The 20817-nt window shown below is 43.4% G+C and overlaps 2 protein-coding genes across 2 annotated transcripts in view; one reads left to right on the top strand and one right to left on the bottom strand.

The window, feature by feature from the left end:
* LOC136657204 (1-phosphatidylinositol 4,5-bisphosphate phosphodiesterase zeta-1-like) overlaps positions 1–7507 on the bottom strand; it is a 40406-nt gene extending 32899 nt beyond the window's left edge. The window contains exons 1-3 of the mRNA XM_066633905.1: positions 7497–7507; positions 4569–4692; positions 2099–2330 (exon numbers count right to left, since the gene is read on the bottom strand). Of these exons, the coding sequence (XP_066490002.1) occupies positions 2099–2330; positions 4569–4692; positions 7497–7507 (367 nt within the window). The remainder of the gene's footprint in view (positions 1–2098; positions 2331–4568; positions 4693–7496) is intronic.
* A 7060-nt stretch (positions 7508–14567) lies between these two features.
* CAPZA3 (capping actin protein of muscle Z-line subunit alpha 3) lies at positions 14568–15449 on the top strand. Its single transcript, XM_066633790.1, has one exon. It carries the CDS (start codon positions 14568–14570, stop codon positions 15447–15449), a length of 882 nt encoding a protein of 293 aa, XP_066489887.1.
* The last annotated feature ends 5368 nt before the right edge of the window (positions 15450–20817 follow it).

The following is a 20817-nucleotide window of genomic DNA, read 5'->3' as shown; positions in this document are numbered from 1 at the left end:
TCTGCCTGCTACAAGGCTTGTTAGGATTGGGTTGCCCATTAACCAACTTCTAGGCACTTTGTGCATTCAGTCTTTTAGCAAGTTGCATTTGTTACAATCCAAACAGTAAGCTGATTATAAAGCTTACTGGTGGACTGAGACAGAAAAGAACAGCTCAAATATGTTTGCCCCCATCACATGCCACTGCTTGAAACAACATATGCAAGACTTCACTTAATATTTGAATGGAATGTTTACTTGCAGGATAGATACCTCCATGAAACATATATATACATACATACCTCCATGATACATACAATTAATACAATTTTAAAATTACATTCAAAAATTACATTTCTACATTCAAATTATGTATTTATTCTACTTTTCACACACCCAGTGGTAAATGATAAAAACACAAAAGCAACAATAAAAACTAACTAAATTATTCATACAATCTAACAAGGCGTAGTACAGTTACTTATGCAAATGTACAGTCTCTTTTCACATAGTTTGTTGCAATAATCTTTCAGTAATACAATAATACAATAAAATGCTCTTTAGCATTTTCATAGACCATGATTTGCATTCCATCTTTTAAAGAAAACAGCAATAACTGAATGAATTAACACAATGCAGTGCAGTAATACAAACACTTCTCAAATGTGCACAATACAGTGAGTTGAAAAAAGGACTCAGGTGCAAAGAACAATGAATGGAGGCAAAAACATAATACTGCTTTTCTGTGAATTTTTGAGCGAGTACTAGCTGAAAAAAGCATACAGAGCACACAACAATGTATGAAGGAGATAATTATACAGGTTGGGTATCCCATATTTAAAGTTGTCAGGAACAGAAGTATTTCAGATATCGGATTTTTCTGTATTTTGGAATACTTGTATGATCAGTGCAGCCACTCTTTCCCTGAAATCAGCCACTCTTTACAGAGATCAGAGACCAGAACAGTACTGTAGAGATCAGTGCAGCCACTCTTTCCCTCCACCAGCCAGTAAAGGTGAAAATGAGGGCCGACCAGTTAGCAAGATCAGCACAGCTGCTAATCAGCTGGTCAGCGGGCCACACCAGATGAGGGCAGAAAGGAAGGAAGATCAGTGCTGCTGCTTCCTTCCGATCAGCTAACAGCCCAATCCTATCCACACTTTCCTGGGAGTAAGCCCCATTGAGTCTAATGGAACTTGCTTCTGAGTAGACATGCATAGGATTGGGCTCTAAATCAGTGCAGCAAGCAGTTGCACTGGAAAAAGCCCCACAGCCTCTCTCAGTGACTGGAGGAGACCCCTCCAAGAAGTCCCCAGGACAGGCATCCTGATACAGTAAGCCCTTCCCATTTTTTTCTGCCTTAAAACCCATGTTGAACATCATGCTGGTGCTCAAAAAATCATGGTTTTTTGGAATACTCTGGTTTTCAGAATTCCAGATAAGGGATGCCCAACCTGTAATACCAAAAAAAAAAAAAAAAATGGTGAACAGGAAGATACATAAGCAACAGCACTGATGTTTTAAAATGTTTGTGCAAATGGAAAAGCTTATCAGGGTTTGGGATCACTTTTCTCATGCAATGTTGTTCTGCTATGACAGAAACAGGCCTTCCAAGAGCAGAAAGACACCTATGGACCAAACCATTGACCACAATCCAGGAAACTAAAAGCAAAACAAAGGGCTGTGAACCCGTATGGCTGTCACCTCTTCAACATATGGCATGATCATTGTGAACAGGACTGATTAATGGTTAGGTGATCAGGAGGGAGAAGTGGCACCTATGCCAAGTCCAGCAACTATTCCTCCTTTTTATCCCCTAAATAGGTGATGGCTGCTGGAAAAGATGGCAGCACTGATCTTCAGCTACAGATGCCCATTTGGTGTAGGACAATCACAAATCCACTTCCCACTGCTAGGGACGAGGCATCACTTCCACTGGATCAGGTTAATGTCCATAAGAGATGACACAAATTTAGGAAAATCAGTGTCTTCATGAATTTTTTAGTTTTCTTCTAAAGAAATTCAAATAAATACTCATTAATGTTCATAATTACATAACTAAGACACAAAAGTTATGGTACCAAATTAATTAAATTATATCATTAAAGCTGGAGTGTACCTTCATCAACGGGTTCAAACTTATTAATGAGAGAAACAGCTCTTCCTTCATTTGCATCAAGTTCAAACTGTTCTTTTCTAAGAAATTCAGCTAGATTGGCAGGTGTTAGGGTTTTTTTGTTTGCTGAGTAGGTTCCGAAGAGTTCGCTAAATTCAGGTCTGTGGAAGAGAGTTCGATAAATTGCCCTAAATTCTTCCATTGTAATTACTCCAGACTTCTGTGTGTCATTTTTCTAAGTAAAAAGAAAGCATAACTATGTTTAAATGAAAGGCATGCAACTGTATTAGTACCAAAATTTTAGATGATCATTTCAAGATGACCTCTGAAGTGTGCTACAAAACTGTGCTGCCATTAAAAAGTGTTGTAAGCCCACTTGATTGAGAAAACAAACCTAAAAATTATGCCTGGTTCCTCCTCCCTTCTCAAAGGTTCCTGGGAGCAGTCCCATTGGCTGCTGTGAGACTTGCACAGTTATATGTTACTTTAGGAAAATCTAAAGTTTTACTGTAACTCTTACATTTTCTAAGCTGTATGTGTAAGATACTGCACAAATTTATGTTTTCCTAATGCAATTCCTGAACTGTTGCTAATACCATGGCAGTCAATGATAGGGTGGAGCAAACTGGCTGGGCCCCCCCCCCCCAAGATGTAGATCTATCATCTGAAGCCACCCCTGGTCTGGTACAACCCCCTAGTTCCAATAGCCTACTGTAACTAAAGATAAGTACATGTCACTGAAATAATTGTGTGTTCTTAATTTCTTGCCTCCATTTCTTGTCCCTTCCATTGTGGTCTCACTTGCGTCTATTTCTCGACTGTGAGCCATTTAGGGCATACTAACATACTGTTCTTTGTAAAACACCATCTACGTAAATTGTATAATTACACAGGCCAACACACATTTTGTTTCCTTAAAAGTTACCCCAATTCCTGGGTATATTTGGGGTGCTGATTCCAAAAATGGCATCGCTTTTGCCCTATTACGTCTAGTTTTGGACACACAGCATAGCCTCTTTAGTGAATGGTTCAAGCAGCTTCCTCATGAGGAAGCCTACACCATGGCTTCCTCATGAAGAAGCTGCTTGAACCGTCCACTAATGAGGCTATACTATATGTCCAAAACTAGACGTGATAGGGCAAAACAAATGCCATTTTTGGAATCAGCACCCCAAATTCATATCAAATCATCATAAAGTTTAGGGAAAACTTTTCTGACCCTCAATTTTGTAGGCCTGTGTTACATGATGATGCTAAAGATGATGATATACAGATGGGCCCTTTCATCCGTGAGTTCAGAACCCGAAGATTTGACTTAGTGTGGGTTCCACACCTGCACTGGAGGGCCTCACATGACCTCCTGAACATGACTGGAAGTTTCTTCCAGTTGTGTCTAGCAGGACCTGTCAACTGACCCCCTCCCCTCAGTTTTCTTCCCAGTAATACCACAGCCAGTTCATTATCTAAATGGAAGCAGCCATAACTAGAAGGAGGAGAGAATGTGTTGAATATGCTTCCAAACACCGCCATTTCTACAACTGCAATCTTATGCATACTTACTTGAAAGTTAGCTTCACTGTACACAGTGGGACTTACTTCTGAGTAAACATGCTTAGGGTTGCACAGCCAATAAGGAGCATGAGGTTGAAAATATTTCAAAGCTCTTAAGTCAAACTAGACATTATTTTAAGCACATGACTGGGGTAGTAAATTTGTTTTTCACTCAGTAAACAGGAGGTAGATCAGGCCCAGGAGACTAGGATCACAGAATGAGAGAGGCTAACCCACGCCCCCCCTACCATGGTTCCATGGAGAGTTCCCCTGCTCCATGTTTGCTTTGTGTCTAGAACAGTGGTTCTTAAACTTTGAGGGAGCTTTACTCCCTCAATAAATCTTTGCACAGGAGGGGCAAGGGCAGGTAAGTGATCTGCAGGATCGTGCCCCTTGGGAATGTGCCCTGAGGCTTGGAATCTTGAAACAGAGATTTCCTGTTTGCAGGAGGTGCATTGCAATTGCTCAGTTTCAAGACTTCAAACCTCGGGGAGCCCTGAGTAGGGCTGCACTGGGCTCCCTGCAGCCTCCAGCAGCCCCCCCTGAGTCCAAGTAAGTGCAAGCACCCCCCTCTTTGCCGCCCTTAGGGGTGCGATCCTGATTATCACTTCCCTGCCAAGCCTCTTCCCCGTCCCTTAAAGGGACAGGGGAAGCTTTTACACCCATTTGAGAACCACTGGTCTAGAAGAAAAGTTCCCACTAGAACCAAAAACAGCCTCTTTTCTCAGGGCAAATGGCAGGCACAGGGGCCTGATCTGGATGAGCACTGGAGCAACTTGCCCATGTGCAATTGCTCCTGCAAAAATTGAAAACTGGAAGACTTACTGCTTTGGCATGGGATACATCTACCTTAAATCAATGGAGCAGCAGTCACAAATATTACTACTTCATTTTTAAAAAGAACGAAAGTGCAGTTTCTCACCTTGAACAACTTTTTCACATGAACAAAATCGTAAGAGATTTCAAACTTATTGAGCAGCTTCAAGGTTTTATCTATGTTGATCTTGCCACTCCTGAATTCATCAAAGATCATGTCCATGAACCACGTAAGGAAAAGAAGTTAAGGAAATTTTCAAATAGGATGGGCAGACATTCAGAAAAGTATTTAATGTTAAAAACCACTTCATGATCAAAAACAATTATTTCATAAGAACATAAGAACAGCCCCACTGGATCAGGCCATAGGCCCATCTAGTCCAGCTTCCTGTATCTCACAGCGACCCACCAAATGCCCCAGGGAGCACACCAGATAACAAGAGACCTCATCCTGGTGCCCTCCCTTGCATCTGGCATTCTGACATAGCCCACCTCCAAAATCAGGAGGTTGCGCACACACATCATGGCTTGTACCCCGTAATGGATTTTTCCTCCAGAAACTTGTCCAATCCCCTTTTAAATGCATCCAGGCCAGTCGCCATCACCACATCCTGTGGCAAGGAGTTCCACAGACTGACCACATGCTGAGTAAAGAAATATTTTCTTTTGTCTGTGCTAACTCTCCCAACACTCAATTTTAGTGGATGTCCCCTGGTTCTGGTGTTATGTGAGAGTGTAAAGAGCATCTCTCTATCCACTCTGTTCATCCCCTGCATAATTTTGTATGTCTCAATCATGTCCCCCCTCAGACGTCTCTTTTCTAGGCTGAAGAGGCCCAAACGCCATAGCCTTTCCTCATAAGGAAGGTGCCCCAGACCAGTAATCATCTTAGTCGCTCTCTTTTGCACCTTTTCCATTTCCACTATGTCTTTTTTGAGATGCGGCAACCAGAACTGGACACAATACTCCAGGTGTGGCCTTACCATCAATTTGTACAATGGCATTATAATATTAGCTGTTTTATTCTCAATACCTTTTCTAATAATCCCAAGCATAGAATTGGCCTTCTTTACTGCCACCGCACATTGGGTCAACACTTTCATCAACCTGTCCACCACCTATATGTATTGATTTTTTGCCCCAATGTGCATGACCTTACACTTACTGACATTGAAGCGCATCTGCCATTTTGCTGCCCATTCTGCCAGTCTGGAGAGATCCTTCTGGAGCTCCTCACAATCACTTCATCTGTATCCGTGTGGCTGGTATTGATGGCTCTGCATTACTGAGCTAAGGTTGTGTTCACCCAGTCCACGAGTTTGAAAAAAGTTGTTTAAATGCATGTACTTCATTTAAACTTAACTGAGGATCAAGCAATAAAGTTGTTTGTGGAAAACAGGGTATTCCCTATGCCTCTTTAGTATGGGTATATACAGGACCAATAGCAATAGTATCTGTGTTTAACCATAACATGTTTTTTAAGAGAGAAATCTTTCATGAAACAGGAAATGACACCTTTTTATACATGTGAATGCAGTTTTCTTGGCTTTCTATCATAGCAAACCTCAATGAAAAACAGGATTCTTTAGGAGTAATGGTAAATTTGTTGGCATGGGAAATGGGACTCCCACTCAACTATGGAAGGAGATATTATTTTGTGCATAAACTATATATACTGCCTATTCCTAAAGTGTTCAAGGCAGCAAACCATAAGAAGAGAAGAGGGAGTTCAAGTATGTTACTTTGCCTGATACTTCGCTCCTTTGAAGAGTCTTCCAGCAGAAAATGCTGTAGTTTTGAGAAAAAGTAGTGGTTAGGAGAATCACCTCTGTTGTAGGCAGCTTCCTGAAAGAGTGGGACAAGTTCTCTTTTATCTGGAAAAGTGTCTTCACATACAGCAGTAGCCATTTGCTCACTTGTGTTTGGGTCTGAAACTTCCCAATGGAGGTGGAAAAGGGAAAAAAAAGACTTAAAGTTAGTTTTGGACGTGGAAAACTCATTATGCAACACTTGCAAAGGCACCACAGCTTTCAGATGTTCAATGGGTGGGCAGAGGAGAAAGAGGAGGGGAAGAGGTATCACGGTGGCAGTCTTTGCCCCTAACCTACACGTTTGTTTGGAAGCTCTGTGTGGACCCCTCTGCAACTGTACACAAGAAAAAGGTTCTTTCTGCACAATCAGGATTACTGAAAAATCTGAGGACCAAATCACATGGAGAAAGCTATGCACTCCATGCAGATCTGTTGAATGTGTGTAAACTGGGGCAGTGCCAACATGGATGATCCTGCTCCCCAATACCTGATGGTTCAGATGGATGCCTGAAAGGGGCCACTCTCTCTGAGCATAGAGAGCTAGTAGGCTATCTTACTAGGCTGTTCCAAGAGCAAATCAGCAAATGTAACGGGCTTAACAAACCAACCAAATACACCTTATGAGGGAGGGTGAATAGTACTAGCATTCCTCTGTTGTTGATGCATCTTTCTCCAACAGGTGACCCCTTTGTGGTAGCCAGTTTGGGAGCGGTTCACATATTGATTTCTAAACATGGATACACTGCATTTCAGCTGACTAGGAGCCCAATCCTAGGTACATCTACTCAGAAGTCCCATTCTAGTCAATGGGACTTGCTCCCAGGCAAGTGTGGATAGGATTGCAGTCCGGGCAATTTACTTCTTCCTATGGAGCTATCCTATCCCCTTGGGGCTAAATAATCCCATCAAAAGTTATTTGGGGGGGGGGATCTCTGATTGGAAGCTACATTTTGGAAGGGGGTGAAGTCCAGATCTTCAATAAGGAGGGGGGGTCCTGTTCTGGAGTTCTCCAGGTGTCTGGGGGTGCCTGTGCTCCCCCCAAGGGCCGCTAGAGCAGTCATGCTTTCTGGAGCTGCGCACACGTGTGGCAGGAGATGCGCGCTGGGGGGAAGGGGGGAGAAGCATCAGCATCGTATCCCCACTGGGGGGTCGTGCCTCCCCACTCCGAGAAGGGGTCTTTATTTGGGGGGGGCTGATGCGCGCCTCCCCTGCCCTGAGGATATTTATTCTCCATGGCGATGTTACTGCTGGCGGCGCCTCCTCCTCCTCCTCCTCCGCATGGCCTCTGCGTCTGCTCCTTGCTGCGATGGTCTCGGCAGCTCCCAGCGCGGCACCGCCCGCCCGCCCGCCCGCGGCTCTTCCTCCCCGCAGTGGCAACCACTCTGCCCGATGTGCGCCAGGCGCAGTGGAGGCGGCGGAAGGCGCGCGGCAGCTTTTGTTGCGCGCACCGCGGCGCGCGGACTCCCTGATGTCACAAACGGGGCGGGCGGGCGGCCTTGTCCCCAGCCACGTGCAGCGCCCGCCTCCCCCAGCTTCTTTCTCGGGTGTGCGCTGCTTCCCACGCCGCCCCCCCCCCCAGGCGCTGATTTCCGGTGGCGTGGCGTGTCGCTCAGGTTCAGGCCCTGATCCTGGCCCCCTTTCCAGTGCTGAGGCAGCTCCAAACATTCCCTTACCTTGAAGGGGTCTCCATGACTGCCCCCCCCCCGACAGGTTGCAGCACATGCCCCATTGGCACGGCTGCATCAGTGCTGGATAGGACTGGGCCTGAAGCATGCCCAAGTCGTGCTCTGGCCCCTCGCCTGGCTGGTGCCCACCCGAGCATGTGCAAAGAACCTTCACAACAAGCCCCAGTGGTGTAGCCAGAGGGGGTGCAAAGCAATCAGTTTTGCAGGGAGCCTCCTCGTAGTGAGCTCCTGTTCCGACCCAGGGGCAGCAAAATGGAGGGATTTGCCTGGCTCGGAAGGGGAAGGGGCCACTTGCACGCTGCGGTGAGGCTCCCTGCAAAACTTTGTGCTTTGCACCCTCTCTAGCTATGCTACTGACTAGCCCTTTGCCCTCTTTCTCCCTCCTGATCCTGTGTATCCACCGGGGACATGCAGTGGGTGGGGAGGCAGGTAAGGCAGAGCCTCCCTGCCAGAGTTCTTCGAGAAGCACCACCACTGTGAGAGGAGTGCAAGCACTCATCCCACACGCAACACACAACAATTTCTAGGGCTGGGAAGAACGCACAGGGGTTGAGAGTGGTTGTGCACCTCTCACGGAAGCAGCACTTTTCGAAGGACTCCGGTGGGAATGCTCTGCCTCACCTGCCTCCCCGTCCACTGCATGTCCCTGGTGCGCACTGCACATGGTGATATGGCTTGCACAACTGAGCAGGGGAACTCACATTCATGATTAGACCTCTTCAAATTCCAAGGTTCACATGCAGACAGCAATGCTACCTTCCTCTTTCCTACATCCTTGACATGGGACCTTTCAGGCACACATTCATGTTCTTCCCAGACCCAGAAATTTGCACTGTGTCATACTCTTCATTAGTACCTATTTAATAGATTGAGGGCCCATTCCTATCCAACTTTCCAGCACTGATGCAGCCTTGCCAACAGGGTGTGCGGTGCATCCTGTGGGGGTGGGGCAGTCACAGAGGACACCTCAAGGTAAGGTAACGTTTGTTCCCGTACCTCGGGACTGCATTGTGGCTGCATCAGGACAGGGCGGTTGGATAGGATTGGGCCCATAATTTATCTCTTTTAGACAATAATGGATTTATGGCATCTCGGATGTGGCAGTGCCCTTTCTGGACGGTTGGTAAAATGTAAGTGTTAATTCTGAAGTGAATTCTTAAGCAGTGCATGCATTCACCAGAATCCGTGAACGTGGCTCATTTACCTTGCTCCGACTCAGTGTCATAGCTAGGTCATTTGCAGCCTGGGGTCCATAAATTTTTGACACCCCTACAACAGAATTAATATTTTCACATTTTATACCGCCAGTCCTCTGCGGAGCTCAGGGTGGTGTGCATGGTTCCTCTCCTTCTTTTGTCCTCACAACACCTACCAATTAGATAGGTGATGCTGAGAGATAGTAATAGTCATGACACAAAACAAATTATAATAATGGTCAGAAAATAAATGCAGTGAATATTTCCCCGCAAGTAATGGTTGAATGTCAGCTATTGCTCCCCTGCACATGGTATTCAGTGGCATATTACCCCTGCATCTGGTTCAATGGAGGCATTATGGTTAATAACCACTGATAGACTATAGTCCACCATGAATGTTTAGAATCCACTTTAAAAGTCATCTAAGCCAGTGACCAATAACACCCAACTTTCCCAACAGCGGCATCACTCCGGTTGGTGTCCCCTGGTCTGGTAACTCATTGTGTCACTCCCGTTAACTTTATTTATTTTACTATAGAACGGTACAGGTCACCCAACCAATCAGTAACCAACAAAAAAAGAGTGGCCAACTTGTTGACACTCAGACAACTGAATAGGAGTTTGAGTACTAGCTCTGATACATGGAAAAAGGAGATGACTTATAATAACGTCTTATTGGTTCCAAGCTGTGACATAAAAACACCTCCTTAGCTCTCAGAACACTCAGGCTCATTTGTCAGTTTTGAGTTAAGGAAATTCACTTTGTAACAAAAGTCAGTTGTGTTTCCTTTTTCTCATTATTTGACTGTATCTTTTGATAGAACACAGATATTTCAATGTGGTTTGTTTCATTAGATACTGCATTAGATTATACTTCAAATGATATACAACATGATGGTACTATTCCTAAAAACCATGATTTCCACAATGTTAGTCACTAGTGGTGTCATACACACCCCTTCCAGAGGGTGTCACCTTACTAACACCTTATCGGTTCCATGCAGGGTCATAATAATATCTCATTGGTTCATGGAACAATCAGTCTCATTGGTTCGTTTTGAGTTTAAAAAATCTACTTTTTGTAATACAAGACAGTCGTATTTTTGTTTTCTGGATTTTTTTGCCATATCCTTTGATAGAATGGAGATATTTCACTCCAGTTTGTTTCATTGCATTCTGATTTAAATTACACATCGAATGGTATATAACATGATGGTATTATTCCTAACAACTGCGATTTTCGTGATTTTGGTCACTAGTGGTGTCACGCCCCCTGAAGGTGACACTCAGGGCGGCCCATCCCCCACTAGCTATGCCACTGCTCAGATGCTATGTTTAGTGCAGGGGTGCTCACACTTTTTTGGCTCGAGAGCTACTTTGAAACCCAGCAAGGCCCGGAGATCTACCAGAGTTTTTTTTACAATGTTCGCGCCATCATAACGTATAACATTTATGTGTACAATGTATGTTGGTGTACCTTGAGCCCCACTGAGTATAACAGGACTTACTCCTGAGTAGACATACCTAGGATTAGGCTGTGAGGCTGCAATCCTAGCCACACTTACCTGGGAGTAAGCCCCATTGAGTACAATGGGCCTTACTCCCGGCGTTTCCTCCCAGAGGCACCTGAAGGGGGGGGGTCGGCACTCCGCGATCTACTCATTTTGCCTTGCGATCTACCGGTAGATCGCGATCCACCTATTGAGCACCCCTGGTTTAGTGCCTATCTTACCACATACATCTGCCCCCAGAATTGTCACCTGTAAACATGTTCTCCCAGGAGCCCGTTTCTTGAGGGCTATTTGCATCAGATCTACCTCATAAGCAAACATCCAGTGGAACACCTGGGTTGAGCTGAGAACTCTTGCTATTTTGTCATGGCATCATTGCTGTTCCTCGGAGCTGCAAGGAAGAAGTGGTGAAAGCGCGGAGCTGCTCCCTCGCATGCAACCCAATATAGGAAGAAAATTGATTTCGTGGTTCGCTTATTGCACGTAACTGTTTTGGGAGGCAGGATGCAAATGAATAATAATAATGCTGTTCACATATAATATAAAACAAATTAGGAGTTTTTCTCCTATCATACGCTGAAGGATGGTGTATATGAGCATAAATAAGTAAACAAGGCTGAAATCCTGCAGCTGCTTAAATCCCATTTTTTAAAAACTATTTGCAAATGCACAGCCCGCTTTTTAATAATTTTTCTCAAAGTAGATTACAAGTAGCAGAACAAAATACCACTAAAATTACAGAACTGGCAAAATGTTACAAAGATAGATTTTTTAAAAAAGTTGGCAGTCAAACAACCTAGCCATGAAAGATTTGCCTGAACAAATGGTGTTGACCACTGGTTTTATTATTTGTTTAAAATAATTGTATTCCACCTTTCCTCCACCCACCGGAAGGGGAGGTGCCCAAGATAAGACCACCAGAGTGGTCCCAACCCAACGAACATGGAGCTCAACAAATGGTCCAGAAGGTAACCCCTCACCATAGTAAGGATAGTGACTGGTAAGTTGAAACATTTTTTTTTAATCTCATAAAGTTAGGTGGGTCCTAACAGAGAGTGATTTTAAAAAGTGGGTCCTGGCGCTAAAAGGTTTGGGAACCAATGGTTTACAGAATGGTGTAGTGGTTCAGGCGTTGGACTTACACATAGAAGATCCAGGTTCAAAACCCTGCTCTGCCATAAAGTTTCACTATCTCTCAACCTCACCTACCTCACAGGGTTGTTGTGAGGACAAAAGGAACGGAGGAACCCTGAGCTCCTTAAAGGAAGGATAGTATATAAATAAATAAATATTAAAAGAATAAAAAAGCAAGATAGAGGAGGTATATCTCTGATTTCTCCTCCTCTCCTTCTCTTCACAGGGCAGCTGGTGAAGCTCCACACAGTGTTCAACTCATCAGACTGAATGAAACCAGAAAGATTATTATTCCAAGGTTTCCCCCCTCAAAAACAGTTCAGCAATTTCTCATGCAAATGTACCAGCATGACCTGCTGGATCAGACCAAGGGTCAATCCAGGCCAATGTCCTCTTTCTAATAGTGACCAGCTGTATGGCTCCACAGGGAGGGCATGAGGCCACAACCCCAAGCCCAATATGTTACATTCACTTTTGAACATGAATGTTCCATTTAGCTATCATGGCTAATAGCTATTGAGAAACCCATGAATTCACCTAATCTCTCTTTAAAGCCATCTTTATTGAATTTATTGAATTTCTGTGTTCTCTGGGCTGCTCATGATAATTATCAATTATTTTAAAAAGATGTGCAGCAAAAAAATACAATACTGCCCATCTAGGCCAGTGGTCATCATCACATCTTGTGGCATTCATAAGTTAACTGTTCCCATTTTACAGGAATGGCTACAAGAAAGTGGTTTGCTCAAGGCAATATGGCAGCCATGATTGAATCACAATTTGAATCAAGATCTACATAAGACAAGTGCTTTACCTACTAGTAGACAAGGGCTTGTTGGTTTTATATGATTGCTAGCTGAGTCCATAGCAAAGTTGCTTCACCTTGTGACCTCTGTGCTGTTGGCATCACAATAGAGGTGACTAAATTTTCATTTCAGAGGCAGGCTAAGCTTATAGCTGCAGAGAAGACCCAGAACCAGACCAAGACAAAAAATATGATGCTTGTAATCATCTGCATCTTCAAGAGTTTACTGTTTGGTCCTGCAACCTGACTGAGGGGGCTGTTGTTACCCCAATCCCTGAATAAGGGGGTCATCAGAAGGTAGTGATACTATCCCCAATCTCCTAATACCGGGGCAGGCAGAAGGTAGTCCACAAGTGGACCACTGGTCAATTTTCAGTCAACAATTTGGGATCCACCAGTTGTCTAACTTTTTGCAAAGAATGCTGGTCTAGGTGGATTTTAGTATGATCCCACAAAGCTAGGTTTTGACACAATGGTGCATATACAGGATCTTTTAACAGCAAAGGTATGCCAACTCTGTTTCCAGTAATCCTGAATAGGCATGCCTGCCTTTTAAATTTAAAATACACCAGAGGGTAATTGGGATTCTAGTAAACAAGAAAGACAACAACGCAAGTCTGAAGTCAGCCCACTCTGTTCAAATACTACCTAAGGCATTTGAATTTTGAGTTATAGTCCATTCTGATGCTCTGGAACAGGGTGAGTCTTCTTCAGTTACACCTGCTTCCTGATCTGTTCTTTATCTTGCACTCTCCTTTCCCAAACTGTGCCTCTTCTGAGGGCCAGGCATCCACACAGTCATATCTTTCTCCCTGGTACACCACAATGCCAATTATCTCCACTTTCTGCAGGGTTGGGTCAGGTGGGTATTGTCATAAGATCACCTTAGTAGTAGGGACAAGTGCAACCTACCATGCTGTGGGGTGCCACTAACTGAAAAACTCTGCATTGGAACCATCCTTAACCACTCTGGTCTCCAGGTTGTGATTTGATGTTTGAGGCCTGATCACAAAGACATGGGAGCAATGAATGCCCAGCACAATCTCCTATGTGGCAGAGTATCTATTACTCCTGCTAAGTATCTATTCATTCTAAACTATAGTAGTCTCTGGAACATGAATTTTCTAGGCAAATGCTATGAACAATAATGACATCTGAAAATCTACTATTTGATTCTAAAGAACCCAGTTTGGAATTAACTAACACTATCTAAGCTTAAGGAAAGACACCAAGAGAATTTAATCAGAGGTTTAGATAAATCAGAATTTTCTTTGTGTGTTAACAAATATTGACCAATTTGTTCAGAAGTTCCACTGAGTTCAATGGGAATTACACCTACATACATCTGCATGGGATTATGATTTAAGGCAGTGTGTCTCAACCAGTGGTAAGGGTACCACCAGTGGTACTTGAGGTGGTGTCTGGTGGTACTTGTGGAACCCCTGGACACCTGCTGCCTGGCAGCAAAATCAGGAACACGACGCAACAAACAGCCGCAGGAAGCTCCAGAGAATGCTTGTCAGCGCTCAAAAAAGCCCTTCCATTCACCCTGAGCCTCTTACTGGTGTTTGTCATGTGACATCTGGGCTCCCAAGCCAGAAGTAACTTGTAGACCCATTTGGACAGCAGAAGGTTTCCCCTGGGCAAAGGAACAAATATTCTCTTATCCAAAAGAGACCTCAGGGATGGTCTCCCCACTCACAATATGCACCATGTGCTCTGGTAGCACAGCTGCATCAGTGGGGTGGGGGGGTTGGGGTTGGTAGGATTGGACTGTAAGTTTTGGACATGGTTAAAATGAAAAGGAATGTTTGGTGCATTTTTCACTGTGTTATCCACAAACATTTTAGTGTTTAATTTAAAAGAACAATACTTTTCCTCCATATTTAAAAGCGCTCGAGCTTAACGCTTTTGAAAAATGTTGTTTCCACCTTTAGCATCATCACCCTAAGACTAGGCCACAATGCCTGAAGAAAGTGAATTATCTAAAGAAGAGAAAACGAAATTAATCTGCGGTTTGCTAAAACAAGCCCCACCAGGAGAATTCAACAATGTTTTTGAAGATCTCCGTATTCTAATTGATGATGATATTCTCATGAGGCTGGAGGCTGCTCAAGTGTGTGCCCATCACACCAGGAACAACTTCACCTCTGTGAGAATAAAAGGGGGCAATGCTCTGGTGACTCGCTACAATTATATTGGAGGGAACCGTTTCTTTGATCCACAGATCAAGCTTTCTTTCAGGTTTGATCACTTGAGTGGAAAGGCTGATAAATTTCTGCTTCACCATGACACCTTCAGAGATGATACTGAGTTATGGAGAGCAACGCTTAATGTGGCTTTAGAATCATACGTGGAGAGTCACTTCCAGTCAGGAGGCTGCCGGGTGTTCAAAAAAAACCTGACAAACAGCCCTTTCTTTGTGGTCTGCATTGAAGGCCATCAGTCTCCACCTTCAGAGTCTTGGAATGGTCATTGGAAATCAGAATGGACTTTTGCCTTTACTCCACCTGCTACAGAGGTCAAGGGGAACATTCATCTGCAGCTACACTATTTCAAAGGCATGAACCTCCACTTTACAGCAAATGAAGATATAATAGACTCCATAACCTTAATTAACCGCACCCAGTTTGCCCATGATTTTGCAAAGTTAATTGAGGCAGAAGAGAAGAAATTCCAGACTGGATTGGTGGAAGGCCTCCAGGTCTTGTCAGATGAAATATGGAGAACACTACGTCGGCATCTCTCCATCACTCGCACTGTCATCAACTGGGATAAACTGCTGACTTGCCAGAACAGAGTGGTGAAGGCATCTGGAAGCGACCTACTGAAATGTCTTTTGTGAATGAAATATGGACCAAATAAAAAGAACAATCACTTAGTATATTCACATTGATTCCTTTGATGTATTGCCTGATGGCTCAAGGGAATGTGTAGCCTTTCAGCACAAAGAATAGCATCCAGGTCAAAAGTGTCAGGGGTGACATTCAATTCTTTTAGGTCTTTGTATTATGAGAAATACTGTTTCTTTCTTAAAATCATTTATATTCAGCCTTTCCAAGTTCAGATGGACAGCTAGCTCATGGTGTCAACAAAAAAATAACAGCAAGAAAACAATATAAGTAAAAAAAAATGGAGACAATATTAGAATAAACAACAGAGCACCAATGTACAGAAAAACAAAGTCAAAGCAACACAAAATAAGTAGAAAAAGAAGAAAATCAATGGAAGTTTACATGAAACAAAAAAAAGTTTTAATTACACTTCAGATTCAAAGAGAGGTTGCAGGCCTGATCTCTATTGGAGGTGAGTTCCATGGACTGGGTGCGACAACAGACACAGCCATGTCTAAAGACAAAGATGCTGTAACTCAGCCATATGTGATGATTCAGAAATATCTGAATCCTTTTTCAGTGATGAAGCATCTTCCTTTAATGTGACAAAAAAGACACAGAGGGCTGCATCTTTCTGCGACACTTAAACAAACGGAAAAGCTCAAAAGTGCTTGTAAATCTTATGTCTTTTCAAATGCTCAGTACTTTTTGAGGTACTTCAGATTCTTCCTTAGAGAAATCTGAAACTTGGACTCTTGGAAGGAGTGATGTCCTTTCTTTTTCCCAGATTTCCAAACACTCTTCTAGAATAATTGACTGGTTGGTGACCCCGGAAAGTTTCTGCTTTCTCCAATTGTACATAAGACAGATTGCTTGCCTAAGCCACCTGACAGCCCAATACTATAGAGGATTGGGCTGTAATATGCCCAAGTCTTCTGCTGTTGTAACATGGCTGCCAATCAATGGCGTAGCTAAGGGGGGCAAGGGGGCACATTGTCCCAGTTACCAGGACTTGAGAGAGTATCAAGGGAGCTTGACACTAGTGGCCAAAACCTTGGTATTTAGGAATAATGCCATCATGTTATCTATCATTCAATAGGTTAACTATCATTCATTGCATAATGCAATGAAATATACCACACTGAATTATCTATATTCTGTCAAAAGTTATAACCAAGTAACCAGAAAAGAAAACTGCCTTATGTAACAAAAAGTGGATCGCTTTAACTCAAAACTGACCAATGAGACTGTTCAGAGAGCCAATTAGGTATTATTATGAGACAGCATGGAACCAATAAGGTGTTAGTATGTCAGCTCTCATTTCCATGCATCATAATACAGTTACTCCTGCCAACTAGATAAAGAGGCACTTTTTCCGGTCGTGACTCTCTTATATTTAGTAGGGCAGTGTTATTCAAACTGTGCGGCGTGGCTCTTTAGGGAGGCCAGGAACTCAAAGGGGAGGTGCGGGGTGTCCTCTCACAGCGATACAGTCACACCCCTGGGCAGAATACGAGCCTGTCTTCTGCCTGTCGTCTGCGCTTTTATTTAAAGCAGAAGAAATGGGAGTTGCTCAGCTGTGAGAGTGGCTGCTGCTGCCCCGCTCTCTTCCGAGCATGCTCAGCTTGCAGTCCTTAACCCTCCTTGATCCTTGTCTGGTTGGTTCCTCGTTCCCAGCCTGGGATGGCTTCTCATCAAAGTGAAATCTCTCTTTTCTACCCCCTCCCTCTTCCACTCCCCCCTTTCGATCGCCAAACCTTCCGGCTTTCCTCCCCCTCCCCAAATAAAACGCTTCCTATTTTACCAGTCACCAGGGGTCTTAAAGTTGCTTCCATGCAGTTGGCAAGGGGGGGGGGAGAGAAGTACATACTTTACTTGGCCAGGAGCAGAAAAAGGGTACTGTTTTTAAAGTGATTATTAATGTTGTTGTTTGGCTGAAGAGGAGAGGCTGTATTTTTAAAGTGATGAATCTTGCTATTTGAAGGGAATACTTATCAGCCATTGATGAAGTGATTGCCAGCCTAATCCTATCCACACTTTTCTGGGAGTAAGCACCATTGACTCTAATGGGACTTACTTCTGAGTAGACATGCATAGGCTTGAGCTGTGCATCTCCTAGTATAGGAGACAATTCAGCTTCCTAACCAAACCCTTATCAGCTCTGATATATTTTCACGGTCTATTTTTGTTTCCCCACCAGCTGCTGGAAAAATTTAATTTCATTAAATTAATAAAGGGCTCAATCCTATCCAAGGAGAATGGGAGAAATGACTAGTTGGATTGGGGTCCACAGGGGTGTGTGTAATGTTGGTCAGACTTGTTGTTCACAAAGTTCATTTGATAAAACAATTCTGTTGGTATGCTTACAAAGTTAAAAAAAATGAGTCTTCCTGGACCAGACAAAATCTACCTACTCCAGCATCCTGTCTCCAACAGTGATCAGCAGCTGATCATTTATAAAGCATGTATATTGCTGTGTATCAATAAGTTCTGCATTTTTAAGATCTGCATTTAATTAATGATATGATTAATATAATTAATATTAATACAGTTAATATATATTTAGTATTTAATATTATCTTATAATAAATATAATATTGCAATATTATATTTAATATATATAATATATTATATATTATATTATATTTAATATAGTTAATATTTCTGGCCACTTCCTGTTTAATGATGTCACTTCCAGCCCTCAGGAACATGATGGGGAGTCATGGCCAACAGCCACGGGGGTCAAGGGAGCCACTGGCCGGAAAAGTTTGAGTACCACTGTAGTAGGGGGAGAATAACTGCCTCTCTTCACCCCAGCACAGTTTTTTCCCCTCTAGGGCACAGTCCTAACCCCTTTTATCAGTGCTTTCCGGCACTGGCATAGCGGTACCAATGGGACATGTGCTGCATCCTGCAGTTGGGTGACAGTCATGGAGCCCTCCTCAAAGTAAGGGAATGTTTGTTCCCTTTCCTCAGAGCTGCATTGCCCTTATGTCAGTGCTGGAAAGGGAAACCCCTTTGTGCTGGAAACCCCTAACATAAGGGGTTAGGATTGCACCCTTAGAGGCTGTTTGCTGATGTTCTTCTGCATCCTTTTATATTGTGAGCCCTTTTGGGTCAGGGAGCCATTGAATTGATTTTTTTCTGTAAACTGCTTTGTGAATTTTTTTGTTGAAGAGCAGTACATAAATACAGTATTCTTAAATAACAATTTAATAATAATCAGAGCTAATATTACAACTCCTATTCTAGTATTCTAGTTGTGTGAATGTCATCAAATTGGCCACTGGTATTTTATGGTTTACTGATTTGTGGGGTGACCTGTGCTTTTTTTGCCCCCCCCCGCCCTGCTTTTCAAGGGGAAAAATGGCAAAGAAAGCCATCAGCCACTCAGAGCGACACACAACCATTCTGAGCGCACCATAACCTGGAAGTAATCATCATGTCACCGCAATTAATTATTACTTGCTTATTTAAGTAAGGAAAATTCAGCAAAGCTAAATGATTCCTTTAGACAGTGAGAAGAACTCACATTCATTTCTATAGTAGAATCATTATCTTAGAATGATGAGATCTTGGGTGTGCTGACGTTTTAATTTCTCTTTCTCAGAGAAAGCACTATCTAGACTTACACATTTTCTGATTCATCATGGAGGTTTGCAGCTCAGTATGTTCTGCAGCTCAGCATGTAGTCCTAGTTGTCACTGGGGTGATGAACCAGTGTACCACTTCAGGCGGCAAGTGACTGAGTGCTCCTCCATAAAAAACCACCTCTTCACATAGAAAATAACATGGAAGGACTCTAGCTGAGCTGTCTACCTAACATGCTCGCTTTCTAACAGTGGGGATTTATTTCTTTGTTGTGCAGAGGAGCATCCAATCATGTCACCTCCCATGTGCAGTCTTAAATGCTGCAGTCCAGGCACAGGTTTCCCACCTCAGTGACAACAAGGCCACCATCATGCAGCAGCATTAAGGACACATTTTGCAGCTGATCATGAAATGCAAAGAAGCGTTGGTGGGAGCTATTGACGTGCCAGTGAACAGTGTCCAGTTAGATGAAGAAAAGTGATACGCATAAGGGAGCAGTGTAATACGAACATTGCCTTCGACAACTGAATTATTTATTCATTAAGATTTCTTTTTTCCCTTTCCCCGCTGGCATGCAGCTGCTGCCTTTGCAGAAGTGTTTGCCTTAGAGACTATCTACATAAGGGAAGCCACTAAGTGCACAGAGCAGGCCACTCATCATGAAGATATTATAATGAGTTTTTCATGGTCCATTGTCATTTAGTTATCTTCATGGAATTACTACCCTCTATTTGCAAATGGCTCCCATTAGCCCGAGCATTTAAAAGACATGTACATATTTTGCAGCATTCACTTTCAAATGAGGGCAACTTTATGCAACAGACACTATTGCGCTGTGCCTGCAGGCTGTCAGGAGCTGTTTCCCTGGAGGACAATTATGCGGATCCCTAGACAGCCAGACAAGAGGTCAAGACCATGCTTTTGTAACAGAGGTATTATAAGAACATAAGAAGAATCCTGCGGGGAATCAAATCCAAGATCCAACTTGTCTGGCATTCTGTTTCCCACCTTAAGGAGCCAGAGGATGCCCATAGGCAGATCATGAAGGCAACAGCCATCCCTGTTAAATGACAGGTGCACCAGGATGCAGGTTTCTTGTCTTGTGTGCTCCCTGAGACATTTGGTTGGCCACTGTGAGATACAGGAAGCTGAACTAGATGGGCCCTTGGCTGTTCTTATGTTCTTATGACCAAAGCAACTGATATCCAGAGGCATAGAGACGGAGGTTCCCTGGTTCAAGTCTCACCTCTGCCATGCACTCCATAGGTAGTGTTAGGCAACGCCTAACTCCTCCTTCTCTGCCTCACCTCTCTAGCCACAATTTGGGAATAAAAATACTGACCTTTCTAGGGTTGTTGTAAACTAGCATGGCTAACCAACCTTGATAGACCTATCCTCCATGAGTTTGCCTCATCCCCCTTCCAAGTCACTTAAGCCAATAAGGACAATACAATACTAAGACAACAATTAGTTTATCAAGTGTCTGAAAACCGTTGTGGGTCATGTGTTCTCTACTCTCTAGCTCTTCATGTGTATTCTTGGTGCGTGACGTGAAAGGATTCTTTTGTTTATCCATATCCCTGATATGAATAAATCATGATTGTTATTGCCCTTCATTTGATTTTAGGACTTTCATGTACCTACAATAGCAGCAAAGGAGCATGGATGTACCCCCATTCTTGCACTAAAGATCAATGCTGGAACCTTCCAGTTATGCTTTTACACATTGCAGAAGGCTGTACTCCACACATTCTATTCATTTATGCTGCAATAGCCTGTGTCCTACAT

This window comes from Tiliqua scincoides, chromosome 7 (assembly GCF_035046505.1).
Source record: "Tiliqua scincoides isolate rTilSci1 chromosome 7, rTilSci1.hap2, whole genome shotgun sequence".
NCBI lineage: Eukaryota > Metazoa > Chordata > Lepidosauria > Squamata > Scincidae > Tiliqua > Tiliqua scincoides.
The sequence above is the reverse complement of the archived record's forward strand: the minus strand, read 5'-3'. Positions and strand labels throughout refer to the sequence as shown.